Raw genomic sequence first — 22,750 nt, forward strand, 5'->3', positions numbered from 1 at the left:
TCGTTACTTATGGATGATGTCATCGTTGTTTTAATACTTGTGAATTTTTTTTCAGTATGGCTTTAAAAACCCATTAATATCCGCTGGATTAAAACCGGTTCTCAGCAATACTGAAAATCATGTATAGATTTTTATTACAGACAATTTTCCACGAGTATTAATAAATTAATAAAGGATTGATTCCAAATGTTTTAACCGGGTCTGTGGCCTCTTGTGGCTAACAAAACTGATTTTAATCAATCTAATATCCGCGGAAAGCTGTCTATAATACGATGCAATAAATAACTATTATACTTATTTTTTTCAGATTGAAATTGTTGAAACTAATATTGGAGGGCAGCTAAGAAAATCACCATTCCATAGATATGAGGTAAACCTCAGAGGGAGGGAGGGGACATTGCCCTGATTATTATTCTAGTCCCCAAAGTTTCATGATAACGTCTTCTTATTCGGTGGCTTTACAACTTTGGGAATTTTTGTTGAAAATGGATTTATTGGTTTAGTGGTTAAGTGTCCAAACGTTTCAACCCCTTATTATAATTTTCAGAAGATGTAATTTTGTGTATCATCATTGGAGATGTACATCAATTTATTGGCCATTGTCTTATGCCTTTAGTTCCTTTTTCAATGATGATAAACAAAATTTGGTTAACAAGTTATTATTGTCTTATATCTTGAAACTAAATAATCAATTTTTCAAGTATGGCTTCGCAACCGATTAATATCCGTTGGATAAGAACCGGTTCTAAGCCATACTGAGAAATCATGTAGCGTATCATATATAATCTAGTTTTCTACGAATATAAAACTGGTTTAAATCTGTAAACCTGTTTATAATACGACGTCATAACTATTTCTATATCAGGTTCATATATATGGTTTGGTTGACCTCGCTGTTCGGCCTGGTAGGTTGGCAGCGCCACGGCCAGGTCAGCGGTCAGCGCAGGGTCATCGGTGACATCAGGGAGCAGAAAGTGAGCCAGGTGGCGGATATTGATGCCAGAGAGGAGAATGTCTACCGCCGGCCACCGACATATTTGATACTGGCCAGCAAGATTGTCCGCCCATCCACTATATACCAGGTACACTTGCCTGTCTGTCTGTTTGTCTGTCTATTTGTATTTGTCTGTCTGTCAGTTTGTCTGTTTGTCTGTCTGTCTGTTTGTCTGTATATCTGACTGTCTGTTTGTTTATCTGACTGTTTGTGTGATTGTCTGTCTTCCTGTTTGTCTTTCTGTCTGTTTGTCTGTCTGTTAGTCTGTCTGTTTATTTGTCTGTTTGTTTGTCTGTCTATCTATCTATCTATAAATCTATCTATCTATCTAGGTGATAGTAAGCCTGCTAGAAGAATCCCCTCCCTCTAGGGTGAGGGCCGCCCTCTCGCGAGACGGAGTCGAAGTTTCTGGTGACTTTGTGAATCTACAGCCGAGAGAAACAAGAACTGTTTTACTACAGGTGACGATTTTTTGTTTGTTTGTTATATGGCACGTGAAACCAAAAAAAAAGGATGGAAGGAAAATACATTCGCTCACCTGTTGACTTAACTTTTGGGGACTTTGATTGGGCTGTACAAATCTCCCGTGTCCAAACTTTAATACCAATATTTTATTTTTATAATTTGAAGTTTATACAGTAGTTCTATTGTCTTACGTATTCCTTAAGATTTCATGTTGCAAAGCTATCTATTCTACGATTTATAAATAAATGATCGAATGGATTTATTATAACTTAGATCTTACACCAGATTATCATGTAGTCTAATACAGAGAAACTAGTAGCTGGCTGAAATAACGATACCCCCCATCCACCCCCTTTACCTGAACCCCTCCTTCCTACTCTATGTATAAAATGACCAATAATTGATGCTCATGTTAGCAACCTACATTAACAACAATTTTTACTCTTATAATATCCACGTATATTCTATATCTATCCATTGTTATTTTTCTAATCCTTTTGTTTTGTAGGTCCCGCCTGGTAACAATGCGGACAGCGAGTACCGGCTGCGGATTGAGGGCAGCGGCATTGGCGGCGGCGCCATCATCTTCGAGAACGAGACCCGCCTCGAGTTTTCCCGCCAATTTTTGTCCATCTCTATATCGACCAACAGGGCAGTCTATGATGGCAATCAAGAAGTTAGGTCAGTGTTGAAATAGCATGAAACCGGCCATTTGGAATTTGTGCGAAGAACGCTATACTTTTCTGCCATATTTTTAAACATTGCTAACAGTCATATACTCTTTATGAAAGTAACGGGAAGTTTGTCTGTGTGATGTCTATCTGTTTATTTAAACTAAAAGATAGCTCAATGGACCAATATGGTTCTCCTTGACTGTGAAGCTTCTTATAGATGTCTTAAAGGTTTCTATCAATCAATAGAAATCGCCCACAGAAAAAAAAGATACTACTCCAAAAATTATGTTTACTTTTTCTTTCCAGAATTACAAGTAATTTGGGAGGGTGGAGTTATCTCAAGTTCCCTCACAGTCCTTTACAAGAGGTTAAGACGCTTGTTATTGCAATAATCACCTCTAAGTAGAATATAGACTTTAAAAGATGGGGATGTTTATTCCTTCAAAACGCTCGAAACCCCTCATTTTACCACCTAAAAATAAAAAGCTTGGAAGTCCCTAAAGTAGAACATCTACAAATTGTTTTATAGCAAAATTATATTTCAATTTTATTTAAACAAACATATATTTATTGCAGGGTACGAGCAATAATGTTGGATACTGCCCTACAACCCTACACAGAAGTGGCTGATCTATTTGTTCTGGACCCAGATGGTTATGTTATTAGGTAGATAAATAGGTAGATAGATATGTAGAGCAATAATGTTGAATACTGCCCTCCAACCTTACACAGAAGTGGCAGATCTATTTGTTCTGGATCCAGATGGTTATGTTATTAGGTAGATAAATAGGTAGATAGATAAATAGGTAGATAGATAGATAGATAAATAGATAGATAGAGCAATCATGTTGGATACTGCCCTACAACCCTACACAGAAGTGGCAGATCTTTTTGTCCTGGACCCAGATGGTTATGTTATTAGGTAGATAGATAGATACTTAGATAGATAGATAGATAGATAGATAGATAGATAGATAGATAGATAGATAGATAGATAGATAGATAGATAGATAGATAGATAGATAGATAGATAGATAGATAGATAGATAGATAGATAGATAGATAGATAGATAGATAGATAGATAGATAGATAGATAGATAGATAGATAGATAGATAGATAGATAGATAGATAGATAGATAGATAGATAGATAGATAGATAGATAGATAGATAGATAGATAGATAGATAGATAGATAGATAGATAGATAGATAGATAGATAGATAGATAGATAGATAGATAGATAGATAGATAGATAGATAGATAGATAGATAGATAGATAGATAGATAGATAGATAGATAGATAGATAGATAGATAGATAGATAGATAGATAGATAGATAGATAGATAGATAGATAGATAGATAGATAGATAGATAGATAGATAGATAGATAGATAGATAGATAGATAGATAGATAGATAGATAGATAGATAGATAGATAGATAGATAGATAGATAGATAGATAGATAGATAGATAGATAGATAGATAGATAGATAGATAGATAGATAGATAGATAGATAGATAGATAGATAGATAGATAGATAGATAGATAGATAGATAGATAGATAGATAGATAGATAGATAGATAGATAGATAGATAGATAGATAGATAGATAGATAGATAGATAGATAGATAGATAGATAGATAGATAGATAGATAGATAGATAGATAGATAGATAGATAGATAGATAGATAGATAGATAGATAGATAGATAGATAGATAGATAGATAGATAGATAGATAGATAGATAGATAGATAGATAGATAGATAGATAGATAGATAGATAGATAGATAGATAGATAGATAGATAGATAGATAGATAGATAGATAGATAGATAGATAGATAGATAGATAGATAGATAGATAGATAGATAGATAGATAGATAGATAGATAGATAGATAGATAGATAGATAGATAGATAGATAGATAGATAGATAGATAGATAGATAGATAGATAGATAGATAGATAGATAGATAGATAGATAGATAGATAGATAGATAGATAGATAGATAGATAGATAGATAGATAGATAGATAGATAGATAGATAGATAGATAGATAGATAGATAGATAGATAGATAGATAGATAGATAGATAGATAGATAGATAGATAGATAGATAGATAGATAGATAGATAGATAGATAGATAGATAGATAGATAGATAGATAGATAGATAGATAGATAGATAGATAGATAGATAGATAGATAGATAGATAGATAGATAGATAGATAGATAGATAGATAGATAGATAGATAGATAGATAGATAGATAGATAGATAGATAGATAGATAGATAGATAGATAGATAGATAGATAGATAGATAGATAGATAGATAGATAGATAGATAGATAGATAGATAGATAGATATATAGATAGATAGATATATAGATATATAGATAGATAGATAGATAGAGCAATAATGTTGGATACTGCCCTACAACCCTACACAGAAGTGGCAGATCTATTTGTCCTGGACCCAGATGGTTATGTTATTAGGTAGATAGATAGATACTTAGATAGATAGATAGATAGATAGATAGATAGATAGATAGATAGATAGATAGATAGATAGATAGATAGATAGATAGATAGATAGATAGATAGATAGATAGATAGATAGATAGATAGATAGATAGATAGATAGATAGATAGATAGATAGATAGATAGATAGATATATAGATAGATAGATAGATAGAGCAATAATGTTGGATACTGCCCTACAACCCTACACAGAAGTGGCAGATCTATTTGTCCTGGACCCAGATGGTTATGTTATTATGTAGATAGATAGATACTTAGATAGATAGATAGATAGATAGATAGATAGATAGATAGATAGATAGATAGATAGATAGATAGATAGATAGATAGATAGATAGATAGATATATAGATAGATAGATAGAGCAATAATGTTGGATACTGCCCTACAACCCTACACAGAAGTGGCAGATCTATTTGTCCTGGACCCAGATGGTTATGTTATAAGGTAGATAGATTGATATATAGATAGATAGACAGACAAACAGGTAGATATATCTAGATATTTTCTTGCCTAGGTATATGATAGCAAATCACCCAACTATTTTAAGTTAAAAAATTAGCTATTTAAATATTTAATTTCTTTTTATGAACCTAGTAAAAGTGTCTGACTCTGATTATGACGTAAAAAAATTAGCTAAATTAGACACATTTACTAGGTTCCTTTTTATCTCAAACATTAAAAGGAAAAAATACATTTTTTAAGTACACATAACAAAATTAAAGAAATCTTGAAATATCTTATTAATTAGGTTTGTCAGAATGCATTTTAAAGGCAATTAAAACAAGGATGACAATATACATAAAAGTCAATCTCTAAAATTAGCATAATATCATACAAAAAGATGTTGTCAATAGACTTGCTAAATCGCTTCCTAAATTTTAACCAACTGTTATAGGAATCATCTTGCAAAGTTTAAAATCGATAGGACAATTCCAATATGTTTATTGTAACGAATATAGCAAACCATTAGGCACGAACGGACGGACTGACCGACCCTAATTATAGAAAAGCTTCGCTTAAAAAAAACTGATTTTAGTCGCTAAAATTTATTGCTGTCTTATTTTTTGGTTTCTTCTAATTAAGGGTTTTAATCATTGATTGTTTTTGCCAATAAATTCAAAAATTGTTAATTGATAGTTTTAACTGGTTTTAATGGTTTTAAGCATTTTTCATGTATTCAGAGATCTTCCTGAGTTTTTACTTACTTATGTATTGCGTTTTCTAACCCTTGGACTATAAATTTAATGATTAATAAATATGTTTTGTTAAGTACATCATTCTAAAATAGTGGATATAATAATACTTGGATCTTACACCAGATTATCATGTAATCTGCGATATAAAAAACTTGCAGCTGGCTAAAATAAAGATCCCCAACCTATATACCCATTTACTCCATCCCCTTCTTCTCCTAATGGAGGAAAGTACTGACCAATAAATAAGGACTAAAAAAAAGCAACTTAAATTGAAGAAAAAATTACCTCTGTTATAATATCCACGAGTATTATATCTATTTATAATTCTATTAGTTGATTACAGAGATTTTGAAAAATAAGTCCAAAAAACACTTAAAAATTAAAATTTGGCTTAAAGAAAAAACAATATTTTGTACATTTTAGTAAATTAATTTATAATTATGAGATAATTTATAGTTATGATTAAAAAAAATAATAAGGGTAATGCCTTGGTCAAAACAAGACTTAACTCATGACTAATGGCAGTTAGGTCTTCCAAACAAAGATCGAAAAATGAAAGGGTTATTTGTTTTTGGACTGTTCTAGAAGGTATTCTAACAAAACATAAATTATATTTTTTGCTGTCATTAAAAATCTTTTTTTCAGGAAATGGAATTCTAAACAGTTGAACAATGGAGTTCTCACAGGTGTTTTCTTTCTACCTGAATTTCCTAAGGTAAGTTTTATAGATAGATAGATAGATGGATAGATAGATAGACACTAGGGAAGTTTCATATCGAAATTAGACAGAGGGGGATATGCAACTGATAAAATGTACTTTAAAAAAATTTCTGACCGAAAAATAATTTTTTTAAAATTGAGTTTTAGAATGCGACCACTCTTAAAATATGCAAAGATGACATTCACATCACATCCTCTCCACTTATTATCTCAGTTCCTATTAGAAATTTAGGGCTAAATATTTTTGTGCATTTCCCCAGTTCGATAATGAATATCCGACTATAATTCAGTCAAAGTCATATTTTGCTTCCTTACCCTTTGTTTTATGTCCTTTTCTGCAAAATTTAAAATACATAAATTTTCTTATTTTTTAATGGCAGAAGAACATCCCGTATGATAATACAAGATTACAATTAGTGGTTGACACTTGAAATTTAATGAACCATCAAATCAAAATTAATCAAAAGCCAACGAATAAGAAAACGTTATTGTTAAACTTTAGGGAATAGTGTAATAAACAGTCCAAACTCCAATGTCTCCTCCCACCCTGTTGATAGATAGACTGATAACAGTGCACCAAATTATTTTAGCAGCACTATTTTCTTTCATCTAGATTAATGGATATAGGATTTATGTGGATATATTGACACAGGAAAATTTGTCGTTAATTAAGGTTGCTAACATGGATCTCATTTATTGGCCATTTATTCATTCAGTAGGAATGAATGGGATGGGGTTAAGGGGTGTAAATCGTTATTTTAGCTAGCTGCGAGCATCACTTTATCAGAGGGTCTTTTAAAATCTGGTGCACCATCCAAGTAATAATAAATCCACTATTCTAGATTGGTTTCTGGACAATCCGAGTGGCCAGCCAGGGACAAGTCGAAGAGAAAAAAATAAAGGTAACCACGGAACCAATATGGCTTTAATTTACAGTAATACACAATACACATGTCCAATATGGCTTCCGAAACTGATTAATATCCGTTGGATTAGAACCGGTTCTTGGCTATATTGAACAATCATGTATAGCATCATAAAATTTTTCACAATTACTCAAATAAAAATAATATAAAAAGTTTTGTTAGCCCTGAAGGGCTAAAGAGGTTTAAATGTTAAAATTTTTCATTTCATTATCCGCGGAAACCTGACTGTAATTTGATGTTTTACATGATTTTTGAGTATAGTGTATAAAAGTACTAGGATGTGTTTTGGACTGTTTTTTTGATCTCCCTAACCACTGAACCAACATGGTTCTCCTTTACAGTAAAGCTTATTTTAGGTTTTAAAACAATCTTATTTTGGGGGGTTTGGGGGGAGTTATCCACTCCCCCGACTGGCTAAACTAAGCTTGGAGTGTATTCAAATAATTAAAAAAAAAAAATTTCAAACTGAATAAATTTTTCCCCGAATGTAGACTTATAAACATATGTGACGTTGACGGAAGAAATACCTACTATCTCATCTAACTCAACCCAAACTAACCCTATTATCTAACTTAATAATATTTTAGGTTGACAAGTACTACAGACCGCAGTTTGAGGTGTTTGTCCGTATGCCAACCTTTGTCTTTGATACAGATACAGTTATAAGTGCACAGGTACTAAATATATCCTTATACTAAAGTAACAGGATGTTTGTCTGTACCGAAGGATCTCGCTAACCGCTGAACAGATCGGGTTCTTCTTAACAGGGTATATTCCCGTAGGTCCCGGTAAGGTTTATAATTATTTTTTGGGGGGGTGGGAAACCCCCCACCCTCCAAAAAATAAAGAATCCCCCCCCCAAAAAAAAATTTTTTTTTTCTTTTTAAACTAAAATTAAAATAGTGGGGTCGACTACCCCCCCCAAAAAAAAAAATTCCCACCCCCCAATTTTTTTTTTAAATTTTTCTTTTAAATCTAAAATACGAAAAATTGGTTTGATTAAACCTCTTGGGGCAAAGCCGCTAGTATAATGTAGTAGGCATTTTTTCTCTGTAGCGAAGAATATCTTTAATCGCTGAACAGATATGGTCCTCCTTTACATTGAAGCTTCTTATAGGTCCTGGGATGGTTTTAGGCTATTTATTTTTCTTATAAAAAGTCTGGGTATGGTTTTAGGCTACTATTAGAATATAGAGCCCCTAGATGCTAGGAGCGCATCCGCTAATACAATACATAATAATTGAATAATTGTTTGGTGCTTTTCCCTTAGAACTAAGCAAGGAATTTAACCCCCCCCCTACCCTCCCCCACCAATATTTTTGAATATGCTTAAATTAAGAAGGGATGTATTTTTGCAAAATTAATTCCAAAATAATCTAACCTAACCATACCAATAGAAATAATAAACAAACGAAAACCTCCATACACACCTTTTTCAATTTATTTCAAAATAAGGTGTCGGGCTCTGAGCTTGACAAGCCACTTCCAGGGAAATTATCAAATCTTTTTTTTTTGAAAAATTTAAAAAAATTAAGTTTTTTTCATTTTTTTTTTGGGGGGGGGGGATGGGGGTGTCCCACCCCCCCAAGAAAATAGCTTAGAACCATCACAGAACCAGTAGGTATATTCTCTGAAGAGTAGAGCCTAAAGACATAGTACTACTTTGTATTATAGATGGTATATAACTCGATTTTCAAGATTTAAAATTATTGGTTCAAAAGCTTTAACCAACCAAACAGTCACTAAAGTTTTGAACTCAACTGAAGTAAGATAATATAGCAATAAAACTTCGGTAACCTTTATAATTTACATAAATTTACAATTATAATTTACATACAATGTCTGTTTTGTCTGAGAATCATTATATATAATGCTTAGACTAAACAACTTACAATTGTTAAGGAAATTTTATGTTGGGGTCATTACATGTTTGACACATAAAAGCTCGAAAACGGCCGAATTAAGTTTTAGGTAAAACTAATGATATATTACAGTTTTTAATTGATATTGTGTTTTGGTCTAAGGGGCATGTTTTCGGCTATTAATTATCATTAATTGCAGGTATCCGCATCCTACCTAATGGAGAAAACTGCCCGCGGCACCACAATGGTCCGGTGGTACGCCAAGAAGGTGGACGGAACGAATCCACTGTACAATGATACCTCGCTCTACAGACACGAGTTCTCGTACTATCATAATATCAGCAACATAAGGTGGGTATATATCAGAGATAGAGGGGATAGATGGGCTGTTTATTGCACTAGTCCCTAAAGTTTTGTAATAACATTTTCTTATTCGTTGGCTTAACAACTTTGGGGTCTATTTGATTCATAAAGTTTAGTGTTTAAACGTTTCAACCATCAATTTATTCTATAGAAGGGGTAATTTGTGTAACACCATTATAGATGTACAATTTATCAGCCATTGTCTTATCCTTTTAGTTCCCTGGTAATACATAGTTTTATTATCAACAGGAATAGTAAGGAATAAGGCAATGGCTGATGAATTTATGCTCACGTAACTGGACAAAGTGTCTCAAAAATCAGCCTTGTGACGTCATAAAAATGAAGAATGAGAGGAGAAGTGGGAAAGAAAACCACTAAAAAAGAGATGGATAATCCCTTATTTTTATGACGTCATTTGGCTTATTCTTAAGAAACTTTGTATTGGTTGAAAGATTTGTACAAAGCTAGTTTTAACCAACCAATCAATTTATAATATTGGTAGTACTTGTGGGATACAAAAAGAGTATTTGGTGATTTTCCCAGTAGAGAAAATTATAATTAGATAACGTGGTTATAAAACTTTGGGGACCAGTGTACTATTAGTTAAATGTCCACTGCTACAAACAGCTTTTCTTCTAAATTAAAAGAAAAATTCAAAACCCCTATCCCTTGAAAATTCTTTAAAAAGGAAACTAATATCAATGCTTATTTTAGCGTAATTCCTATAGAATAAAAAACACATTTTATACCAATTAGATTGTAAAAAAAAACTTATAGGAATCTTAAAAACAAAAACCTTACTATTACTAATATGTAATATATAATTACTGTTTTTGTTATTTTTGGGGATTTATCTTGGGAGGGTAGTGGTACCTTCCCCAAAAATAGCTATAAACCTCTCCAGGACCTATGAGAAGCTTCATATTGGTTCAGTGATTAGTAGGATCCTTTGGTACAAACAGACAGATATACATCCTGTTACTATATTATGAGGTTAATTGTCTTTTATTTCAGGACAAATCAGCTGTACAACAATGTTGATGGTGTCCCCATCAGAAACCTATCCATTCTGGTGAACCCGGACAGATACGGTTATGTGGATCCATATGTGAACACCACCTCCCAGCCAATCCGGCCACTCTTCCAGAACTGGACCTATATATTTTCAGAGAAACGATTCTTTTATAAGCATATTAAGATGGATGACACTTTTATTCTGAGAATGAATCAGGTGGCTGATTACATGGGGACAACCCAGGGTATCCAGATCAGGGCCGAGGCGTTTGTCACAGATTATTTCTATAACAACACGCAACGTGGTTTCTGCGAGACACGGGTCATTAATCAAACGCTAAGTTTAAAGTTTGTTGGAAACAGTCCCATGGTGTTTACACCTGGCAACCTATTTGAGGGTGCAGTGTCAGTCAGGTATCATGATCAAGTGGCCCTGCCATCAGAAGTACTCATGAACTCTGAACTGGAGATAAATATCAGAGCAAAGCAAAAGGATGGTCGAATTCTTGATCTGGAGAGGATACGTGTTCCTAAGTTTGTTGCAAATCAGTTTAATGAGTTTGCTGACATTGACAGGTTGGATCATTACGGCCAGAAGTATGGTGCAGATGCAATCTATGATAATGCAAATATTAATGATATCAATCAAGCTTCATTTTTTAGTGATGATGCCGACAAAAATGCAGAGTTTCTGTATAGCATTTATGCAAAAGAAAAACAATATAAAGAATACAGAGAAACTGGAGTGCACAGATTTAGATTTGAGGTCCCAGAACTAACTGAAGAGCTTCTGATGACTGCCTACTATAATGATCCTGGTAATACGCAGACTACCTACACTGAGACAACTGCATATGCTTCCTATGGCCCCCGTGACAGACATATCCATGTTAGATCTAGCACCAAGAATATTGCTGTCGGGGAGTATGTTGTCTTCCATGTCAAGAGTAACTTTCCCCTACCCTACTTTGACTGGCTCATCGTGTCCAAGAATCTAATTCTAAATTCTGGACGAGAGTATGGTTCTGACATTCATCCAGTCACAAATACTTTTAGTATTGTTGTTTCATCAGAGATGGCGCCAGGATTTCACATAATTGTGCACACAGTGACCCGGCCAGATGACTATATGCTCTCTAAATCTGCCTACTTTCCTGTCCAGGCAATCAATAGACACAAAATTGAATTTAAACTCACCCAGATCAAAGACCATCTGAAAGATACTGTTGAAGCAACATGCAGAGGTGACCCTGGCGCTGTTTTCTTGTCCTCTTCTATCCGGTCAGCAACATTTTCTACACAAGGTATCAATACTATAACAAAGGCTTCAATCCTGGAAAGTTTACACTCATTTGAAAATGTTGACAAACATATTCACCGAGTCTTTTTTACGGACAGAGAGGGTTCCAAGCCAGATGAAGTAAGCTACTATCCTTCCATGGGCTATGGTGTTGACACAAACAGAACATTTGAATTAAATGAACTGTTGATTTTCACAGATTTTGTGATTATCCCACAAACCCCATTGACACGTCAATGCAATGAGACAGCTGGATTCTTTCCATGCCTTCATAAGGGTTGTTTCACAAAGGAGCAAATCTGCAATGGCTATAAAGACTGCGAGGATGGTTCAGATGAAGCTGACTGCAATGATGATTTGATGACCCAACAGGAGGCCACACAAAGATTTAGATTCTCCAGAGTAAACAGATATGATGTATATTATGACTCATTTGATGGAGATTGGGGTTGGTTTGATGTTAACATAGATGAAGATAGAGAACAATTCTATACGCTGAATATACCTCTTACCACAGATTCTTGGTTCTTTAATGCATTTAGTATTAGCAAACAGCATGGTATTGGTATTATGGATTATCCTTTGTTTTATGACACCATCAAGCCTATTCATTTCTATTGTGAGGCCCCTAAAGAAATTCACAGAGGAGAGTCGGTTGGTATTAGGTGCATGATTATGAACAGGTCACCCTACGACTTGGAAACTGTCATCATCCTGCACGGCTCTGATGACTATGAGTTCATCCAGGTTGAAGAGTTTGGCCATGTGATGTCACACAACCCACGTACCACAAAAGGTGACCATCACCATTTAGTGTTTGTGCGAGGACAGGATGAAGTTGAGGTGCATCTACCAATTAAACCAATAATTCCTCAACAGCAGGGTGATGTTACTGCAACGATATCATTATCCACACAGATCATGTCCAACACACAATATGTAACAATCACTATCCTACCTGAAGGCAGTACAGTTCACAGACACACCTCACTTCTCTTTGATCTCAAGACTCGCGCATATGACATCAAATTCATGAACATTATTGTGGACGAGACACCAGAAATTCCATATGAAGTGTTCCGGCGCTACATTTATGGCAGTCCTAATGGGAGAGTTTCTCTCAGCGGTGATGTGATTGGTCCTGTGTTTATGAACGATGAACCTGTAAAGCTGGAGACAATGTTTCCAGATGGCAATGGAAGATTTGGAAAGGGCGCGGAGTATCACCTGTTCAACCTTGCAGCAAATACCTGGCAACTTCACTACTTCAGGTAAACTTGATTTTATATTACAAAAATGTGCTTAAATAACATCTATTTCCATATATAACCACCAATAACAAGATAGATGTGTTTGTTAACATGAACTGGTCTCATAAAGTAATTTTGGAAAACAAAATTTTATGAAAAAAAGTTATTTTGGTATTATCCTCTTAGGATTTGTTTTTTCAATTTTGAATTTTTTTTATATACCCACCCGGCACCCTTGCCTGCCTAGTTGCAGCGCTCGGTCCCCTAGCCTATAGCATAACCTGACCTAATTGTTAAATACTTACAGATATCATCCTTGATTTTAGTACCTTTTGGTAAAGAGGCACATTTGAATTTTAAAATGTTTCCACAAAAGTTTGTCTGTGTGTGTATTTCACAATTTCAAGTACTCTGATCATCTTTGTAGATTTTCAATCGTTTTTCCTTTTCAATTTAAAATAAAATAAAATAGTTTTAGTATTTGGATGCCAAACTAGTAGAATATATGTGTGTTTGTATATGTATATTGTTTGCGTGTCTTTTTCATTATATATTCATACTAGATTTAGCTCACTATTGGCTAGTTTTCTATGAGTACATATCTATTTATCTATTTCTCAATAAATCAATTTTCCTCCCCCGCCATTACTATCTAAAAGAAAGAAGTAAATATTTAATAATTTTAATGATTTCAAAAATACTTTTTCAATAATATTTTTTTCCTCACATTACCATCACCAAAGGGTTAATATGATTAAAATTTTAGTTTTAATATTTGAACACACAAAAGGAAGTGTCACCACAATCGAATTCTTTTTAAACAGAGTTTTCATAAATTTATTATATTAAAAATTTCAATTTTCTTTTTTATGATTAGAAATTAAATACTCCAATATAATGTAAATAGCAACATGAAATGAAAAAAAATAATTTATTTTTAATAAAGTAAAATAATGGGTCCAATCGTTCTGGCCAATGAGAGTTTATTATGGATTATTGGAGCACTATGAGTTTTAAACATTTATTCCTTGGAAAACTTAAGCTCATTTATAGACATTTATTTCCTATATAGATCTGACATGGATCTTAAAGCAAAAAAGCAGGTTGTTTTGTAAATGTTAAAAATTGGAAGAATCTATTAAATAAAAGTTATCGCAAATATAATTAGTAAATAATCATTGGAGAGAGCATTAGAAATAAATAACATGCAGTTATTTGGCAAAGTAGTATGATTTATGGTATATGTGTTTGTTTAAATGAAAATTATAATTGCCATTTTTAATTTGATAGGTTATTTTTCCATACACAAATTTTTTTTCCGTTTAAACTGCATAAGTTTTTATTTGTGATTGGCTAGTTTAGTAGTTACAATTCTTAAAATAAACTTTTTATTTTTTTTATGTTTTATTACAATTTTTTTTAACTTTTTCAATTTCGCTTAGAATGGATTCGTAATATTTTTCTCATTCTAAAGGTATATATGAACCCATATTTTTTATGTCTGTTTGATAAAATATTTAGGTTTAAAGTTTTTATAAAACCGAGATTAAAAAAATTTATTTTTTCAATAATTACTCAACAGAATTTTAAAAGTAAGGTGTCAAATTAAAGATCTTACTATTTTTGTTCATACTGGCCATTTTCTTCTTTTATTTTGTTGCGTTTTAGTACCTTAAAACCGACTTAATTATTTTTTTAAAAAACTTAAATCTCTTAAAAAATAAGAGGTCTACAAAAAAACTGATTGCATATCTGAATTCTATGAAAAATTTTACATCTACTACTTACTAAAAGAGCCGGCTAGCTATCTTAAATAAAAAGTGAAAAAGTTGATACACCTTCTTTAAAATTTAAGTACCATCCCCTAGGAGTTATCGGACAGATAAGAAAACTAAAGACTATTATTTTTTTAATTCCTGACAGTTTTCCACGGGTTATTTTTCTAACCTTACAAACCTTAGGGTGGGGTGTGTAATTTAGATTTTCTGGTTGCTAGATATGAAATCTATGTATCTTGTTCAGCTAGATTGGTTTTTGCATGGATTTCTTTGTTTAAAATAATAGATTTTTGTATATCTTAGCCGTTTTTACTTCTATTTCAATTTATATTAACTAAAATTAATTGAAAATTATGCCAGTTCGTTTTATGATAAAGTGTGCCGTCTCAAGGTGTTTCTGTCAGTCTTTGTCCTTATGTCATCATTTTTTGCTTATCCTAGCCATTTTTTATTGGAATTTCTGGCTCACAGTATTAATAATTATCACATATTTTCAAGCTACTCAGTAATTTGAAATGTCCGTCTGAAACATTTTGGTGGACTTATGATTTTCTCAGCTCCTTTTCAAGATTAATAAATGGATTTTTTTGGGATTTAATAAGTTCACATTCTACATATTTTCTTTAAGTTTCATTAAGATTTGTTCTTTAATTGAGGTGCTATGTTGATACCTAGATTTTAAATTTTTGTGATTTTCTCAACAAGGTATACAAGATAGATTACTGAAATTTTTAGGTGTTGAATAACTTCATATTATAGATATTTCAACAAAGTTTTATTAAAATTTGCCAACGGTTGTGGGGCTAGATTGATTCTTAAAAATTTACGTTATTATAAATATTTAAAAGGTTTTGTGATTAATTTTATAAAGTTTAATGTTTAATTTTTATGACACTGCTCTATAATTTTTAGATACTTATAGATGTCGTCATCCTTGTTGTTTTGACCTTAGTTTAAAACTGCCTTTTTTTTTTGCAAAAATCTATCTCTCAAGTTTGTCTATTTGATACTTACTATAAATCCCAATGAATATAAAAATTTGCATTTTTAGGTTGACCAACCAACTTCAATCCAACTGGGAACTAGCCAAGCGTGTGTTTGAACAGATGAATGTTGAGTACACAGCTGTCATGCGACGGTTCAGCTCTCAGGGCTGGTTGGCCATATGGGACACGGCCAAGCCGTCCGTCTGGCTGACCTCGCTGTGTGTCAGGGTGCTGGCACACGTTGCCTTCCAGGACTGGGAGGATTATATCTACATTGAACCAGAGGTGATCACCTCATCGGTTATGTGGCTCATCAACTATCAGGACGTTGAAGGAGAGTTTATTGAGACTGAATACTACAGAGACAACCCGCTGCACAAGCCCATGGCTAAGGATGACAAAGCTGGCCACATAGCCCTGACAGCCCATGTCCTTATATCTCTGGTAGAGTCTGGTGATCACATGTTTGGTGAAACAAAGAAATTTTCCTCAACCGCCCGACTACGAGCTCGCCGGTATCTTGAGCGTAATCTACCGGATATTACAAACCCATATGACCTTGCCATAGTTGCCTATGCCTTGGTGATGTCACAAAGCCCGGAAGCAGATGCTGCTTATGGAAGATTACTACAGATGAGACGGGAAGAAAGTGGAATGGTTTACTGGAGCCCCACTCCAATTAAAACAAATGAAGTCCAGTATCTTCAGTTTAACCGGCCTTTTCTAAAAGGTAAATTCAAGCAGATTAATGATGCTGTTGCTGTAGAAGCGACTGGATATGCTCTGCTTGTCCTGTTCAAGGTTGAGGGTGGTGGTGTGACGGTATTGCAGGATCAGATAGTCACCTGGTTGAACACAATGCGACTGGGTGTTGGCGGCTTCATCGGCACCCAGGATACCATCATAGCCCTAGAGGCCCTGGTCTCCTACAGCTACAACAGCAGGATCAAGGACATCACCAATATGAACATCGAAGTTGAAATTCCTGATTCCAATATCACCAGTAATAAATACTTTAGCCCTGATGGGGCGGCAAATCTTCAAGAAATATTGATCCCCAATGTGTGGGGACACGTAAATTTCCACGCGACTGGAGCTGGTCTTGCGGTGGCCCAGCTTGATGTGAACTGGGGCATCGACTATGAGCCATTGAAGGACCAACCGGAGCAGCAGTGCTTCAACCTGACCATCGATGAGACATTCCGCGGGCGCAACAAGTCCGAGATTGACGTGAAGAGTTGTGTGAGCTGGACATGTACTGATCATACGCCAACGTCTGGCATGGCCATGCTGGTTATGGATATTCCCTCGGGCTATATCATGATGCAGGTAAAATATTTCAATTGCTTGCAGAGTGTTTTTTTTAAAGAGGGGATAATCTTTTTCTCGGGTGATTTTTCTTGGGAGCGGGGTAGTACAATCTCCCAAAATATGTATATGCCTTCCCAAAACCTATGAGAAGCTATCTATAAAATATGTGCATTTATCTCTATAATCAAATCCTAATGAACGTAAGTACTTTTATTTTATTATGTAATTAGGCAGTTATGCAACAAATTTACTTAGATTTTGTTTAGACTTATACTTTTATATTCTGCTAATTTAGTTCTGACAAGAGCTGTTGTTCGTTTTTCCTTCCTTCTGAATGTAAAGCTTGGCTTTTATGAATGTTGTCATCCTTGTTTTTTTTTCTATTTCAGCCAGATGCTGTCAAAATTGAAACTGATTTTTTACTTTTTTATGCCTTTTTGAATAAAAAAATGCATCTAGTGTTCACTACTTCCACAAATTGAAAAAAATCAATGCTTTCTCCTCATTTGTATGGTCTTTGGGACATCCAAAACAATGGTCCCAAAAAGGTTGTCTGTTCGTTCGTTATGTGTTCTTGTATGTTATTACACAACAAATTTTTTTTTCATTTCAAAAATGCATCAGTTTTCATGAAAACATGTTTCTATTTTAGCCTGATGCCGTCAAAATTGTGAGATCTGGAGTAATCCCACAAATGAAGGATGTAGATGTGGATAAGGCCGGGAAAACCATCTGGTACTTTGAATACCTCACACCTATGACACAATGTTTCACTCATACAGTTTGGAGGTAAGATTCATTATGTGAGTTATAGTGATTGGTTGGCATACAGATAGACATACAGACAGTTTTATGAATTAAGACAGGCAGATATCATCTTGATACTTTAATTTTCTCACTCCTACCACACAGAGTTTTACTCATACAGTTTGGAGGTAAGATTCATTCTTTGAGTGATTGATTTATAGACATACAGACGTTATGAATTAAAACAGAAAGATAGACATCCAGATACTAGTGATACCAGTGGTTGAAACCTTTAGAAACTCAATTTAAGGAACCAACCAATCAAAATTCAATAAAAGTTCCCAATGTTGCTAAGCAAATGAATAAGAAAACGTTATTATAAAAACTTTGAGGACTAGTGTAATAAACAGCCTAATGTCTCCTCCTCCATCACTAAGAAAATCACTACTAATAATTTATATCAAATTTCAGATACTTTCCAGTGGCTAACCTGACGCGAACGCGGCAAGCCGTGATTGTTGAGCCGATGCGACCGGAGCGGTTCTTCGTGTATACCTGGAACTCTACAGCCCTGTACACGCTGAGCATCTGCGAGGTGTGCGGCAGCTACCAGTGCCCCTTCTGTCCGTTCTACTCGGCAGCGCCGCCCGTCATATCGGCGTCCGGCGTCCTGCTCATGTCAACTCTGATATCTTGTATTATGTACCTGAATAACTTGTAGCATATTATGTATTTTACTGTATAATAGTTTACCTTCCTTCTTTAAATATTTTTTTGGGGGGGGGAGGAGATTCATTTAAATCATCCCATAAATTATTTTATTGTTTAGTAGTGTAGCAGCTATTCTACAGAGTTTTCTAAGGGTTAGTCTACAAAATAAATGTATAACCCAGACAAATACCTGGTTCCAGTGGTGGGGACCTTTTTTGTCTGTTAGCAAGTTGCTTTCTGTTCTTTTGCAGCGACTTGGCTGTGTTTATATTTCCGACGCTGTTGTCTGATATTTAAAGACCCAAATTGAAAGTCAGCACAGTGTCCCCACCCAATGAATATACATTTATTTAACCCTTGCCCCCTAAATCATAAAAATTAAGGAAGATACGGAAAGTGTCATGCGTGACGTCATAAAAATACGTCTAAATAAATCTTATTTTTAGAGGTTCCCTTTCTCATTTCTCCTTGTTTTAGAAATATTTTATGACGTCACACATGACACTTTACATATCTACAACAATTTTAAGGAGTTATTTCAAGGAAAGTTATCTTTTTTTTAAAATATATTTGCACTATTGGACTAAATCGCTTGTGCATCTATCCAGTATTATTATGTATATACATGTTTCAGGGATTTTTGGGGATAAGACAATGGACTGTACAAAAAAATACTCCTTCTGTAGATTATAGTTATTGGTGGAAACATTTAAACAGTGCAAGCTAAAAACTGTTTATGATCTAACAAATAAGATATTGTGATTATAAAACTTTGGGTACCAGTATAATTTACAGTCCAAATATACCCTCCCGCCCTATATTTTTCCAGTCGTACAATTCAGTTTTACAGATGATAATCAACATTAACCAGTAAATAATTTCTTATTGGCAGGAAAAACTGTAATCAAAATATTTTTAATATGTTGATATCATAAGGCGGAAAACAATACTTTCGGTCCAAAAAGAGTTTTTACTGTGGTATTTAATCATAATTTCTTTTATAAAGACATTTGTATTTTATTAAGTCTGGTGATTTTACTTAATTAAAGTGCTGGTCGAGCTCTGAGCCCCCCTCCCCTTATTAGTTTAACTAAGGAGGGGGGGGGGGGGTAATTTTGTTTAGGCTTACAAATTAATTTTCTGCTTATTAAGTTCTTATTAAGATATTGTTCGCTTGTCCTTTCTTCTGATTTAGAGCTTCGCTTTTATCATTTTATGGATGTTGTTATCCTTGTTTTTTTAAATAAAGATGGGTTGGCGGTGTTTCATTGCTCGACTGGACACTTTAATGGAAATCACCAAAAAATATATTTATTTTTTTCGCAAGAGCATTTATTAACAAAAGAGTAAAAGGCATTATTTAAATACAATCTTACAGTTTTAAAATTATTTTTTTTATATTTTAAAAGCATTCTATTTTACTTTCTTTAGTTGAAAAATAAAGATTTTAAAAACCCTAAATATCTGAATCTAAAATTATGAGAGATTTAGAACAATTTCTATATTATATGTGTTATATGATTTTATAATTTTATGTATAAAGATTAATTTTAGATCTAGTGCAGTTCACGGTAAAATGTTCCTTATAACAATTATCTCAAAAAATCTATTAACTCTAATGGCTGCTAGCTCCAAAACGGCTGGTTTAAGCGAAATAAAAAGTTCAGTAATTAATATCGAATAGTCATTACTAATACTAAATAATACACAATTATCTCGCAGTGCACATACATGCGCGAAAAAGACTTATTTTTATGCGTTTTTTCTTCAACAAAGCTTCCCCAGTGCATCATTGGATCTTGGATATTCAAGGTTATTTGGAGGCAGCCTATAACAACATTCGGATGAGACATGAACGGTCAGCTAGCACAGCCCATAAAGTTCATGGACTTATTGGAAATAATCGTCGATCCCAGGAACATTTTACCGCGTGAACTGCACCAGATTTAAAATTTGGGAGCTGTCTATAGTGCCCTGTCAAAATGGTGATAGATGTCACTGCCTTTGGCCTACCTATTCTATTGACGTCAGGAAATACCCTTTACCCACCCCATCTTTTTTTCTATGGGGTTTCTTTTCCCCTTCTTTTTCCCTCTACTTTGACGTCAATAGAATAGGTAGGCATCTATCCCCATTTTTCTAGGGCACTAAACATGGCTACAAAATCATGTTCATCACAGCACCATAAAGGTCCCGCCATATATAACAAGAAAGATCAAAGCCCATAACACAAATCAATTTTTTTTTAGCAGAAACAACGTACAGTGTCCAATAAAACATGACGTCATACAATACAAATGACCAATGATAGGTTAGTATACATTGTACCTGAACAATGGTAAATTGTATACTGGCCTATCATTGGCCATTTGTATTGTATGGCGTATTTTTTTATTAAACACTATACGCTGTTTCTCTCTAGCATTTTTTCGTTCCAGAGATCTTAAGAGATAAGACAACAAAGGATAAATTTATATACATCATCAGTAGATGTAATCGAAATTGTTTGAAATTTTTGGACACTGTTAGTTTAGGAACAGCCAATCAAAATATAATGAAAGTGCCTAAGGTTTTTGAAATACCGTAGTTACGAATTTAAAAATCTTTTTTTTTTATTTAAATGATTTGTGTTATAGTTTTCTTTTCTTATTTTATTTTAAAACTTTCTATATAAAATTGATGCCAAATTTTAGCTAAATGAATTATATATCAAAATTGCCAAAAATAAGTTTTATTTATAATTTATATCAATATTGTAATTCCAAAGAATACAAGACCAAAATCATTAACATACTTTAAAAGGGACCACGAGAATTGGGACATGATCGTCTAAAAAAAACCTGACCATAAAGTACAAACAACCTAATGACCCTAAGTCCTGAGGGATAAGGTAATTGGCGATAAATTGATGGACAACCCCAATAGTACCCATTATGTAGATTAGAATTGTGGGTTAAAAAGTTTGGACACTGCTAGTTGAAACAATTAAACAAGATTTAATAAAATAACTTATATAACTTTGGGTACTAGAATAAAAAAACATGAAAATATTTTATGGTCAGTTTTTTTTAAGCGCAACATGATCCAAATCTGAAGTTCCATAACAAACATCAACATAATAATATTAATATTTTATATATATTTTTGTGATATGTACTTAATAAATGTAAAAATTAAAACCCTTTTTTTGTTCTCAAATGATAGCAATAAGGGATCTAAAGGGATAAGACAATGGCCGTTATATTAATATATATCCCCTATAATAATACACAATATTACCACTTCACTTTTGTAGTGGTTAAAATGTTTGGACACTCAACTTAATGAACCAACCAATCAAAATTCAATTAAAGTACCCAAAGTTGTATAGCTAACCAGTAAGAAACCGTTATTATAAAACTTTTGGGATTAGTGTAAAAAACACTGATTTCCCCTGGATAGCAACATTAAAATTTACAATGTTCGTCAATCCTCAGTTTTTAGATTCACTTTGTCTGTCTGTCCGTCAATTTGTTGCAGTCTGTAAAACTATGGGGAATGATCATTTAATGCAAAAAATGGTTCTCACACTCGAAAAATTTTCCCATGCTTCAAAATATGAATTAAATGATAATCATATGTATATAGCATATATTCTCTCTTTTTCGAAGCCACTTTTTTTACAGCCGGCTTCAAAATGTTATATGTATATTTTAAAATTTTGAGGATAAACAAATGTTAAAAATATTCAACTGATCAGTGAACAGCGATTCATCAGTTGGGTCTTTTCTATCTAAAACTATCCTAAGGTCTTTGGCTGTGGCTTAAGATATTGAACCGATTGAGTTCTCCATTTAACGGAAGTTTACATTGTTCCCGGGTTGGTTTTATGCTATTTTTTAGATTTTAATCTTGGAGATGGTT

The 22,750-nt window shown here is 33.6% G+C and overlaps 1 protein-coding gene across 3 annotated transcripts; it reads left to right on the top strand.

Annotated features, from left to right (window-relative positions):
• Window positions 1-305: 305 nt before the first annotated feature.
• On the top strand, window positions 306-22,026 carry LOC145325846 (CD109 antigen-like). 3 transcript variants are annotated; one of them, XM_080168817.1, is made up of 13 exons: window positions 306-370; window positions 866-1,082; window positions 1,327-1,455; window positions 1,968-2,140; window positions 2,710-2,799; window positions 6,525-6,594; window positions 7,442-7,501; window positions 8,113-8,199; window positions 9,587-9,738; window positions 10,765-13,335; window positions 16,144-17,407; window positions 18,042-18,178; window positions 18,608-22,026. In XM_080168817.1, the coding sequence occupies exons 1-13, from the start codon at window positions 366-368 to the stop codon at window positions 18,855-18,857; spliced, it is 5,205 nt and encodes a 1,734-aa protein (XP_080024943.1). In that variant the 5' UTR covers window positions 306-365; the 3' UTR covers window positions 18,858-22,026. The 3 variants fall into 3 exon arrangements, with proteins under 3 accessions (XP_080024943.1, XP_080024945.1, XP_080024944.1); XM_080168819.1 differs by lacking the exons at window positions 306-370; window positions 866-1,082; window positions 1,327-1,455; window positions 1,968-2,140; window positions 2,710-2,799 and adding an exon at window positions 2,977-3,055; XM_080168818.1 differs by lacking the exons at window positions 306-370; window positions 866-1,082; window positions 1,327-1,455; window positions 1,968-2,140; window positions 2,710-2,799 and adding an exon at window positions 4,557-4,635.
• Window positions 22,027-22,750: the final 724 nt, after the last annotated feature.

The sequence above is a fragment of the Acartia tonsa genome, chromosome 8, assembly GCF_053477335.1.
Source record: "Acartia tonsa isolate MP-2025a chromosome 8, ASM5347733v1, whole genome shotgun sequence".
Taxonomy (NCBI): Eukaryota; Metazoa; Arthropoda; class Copepoda; order Calanoida; family Acartiidae; genus Acartia; species Acartia tonsa.

Bases quoted from the DNA above. Each gene is read 5' to 3' on its own strand.
- LOC145325846 (XM_080168817.1), top strand. The intron at 1,083-1,326 runs GTACACTTGCCT...CTATCTATCTAG, and splicing joins GCCCATCCACTATATACCAG to GTGATAGTAAGCCTGCTAGA. The intron at 6,595-7,441 runs GTAAGTTTTATA...CCACTATTCTAG, and splicing joins TTCTACCTGAATTTCCTAAG to ATTGGTTTCTGGACAATCCG.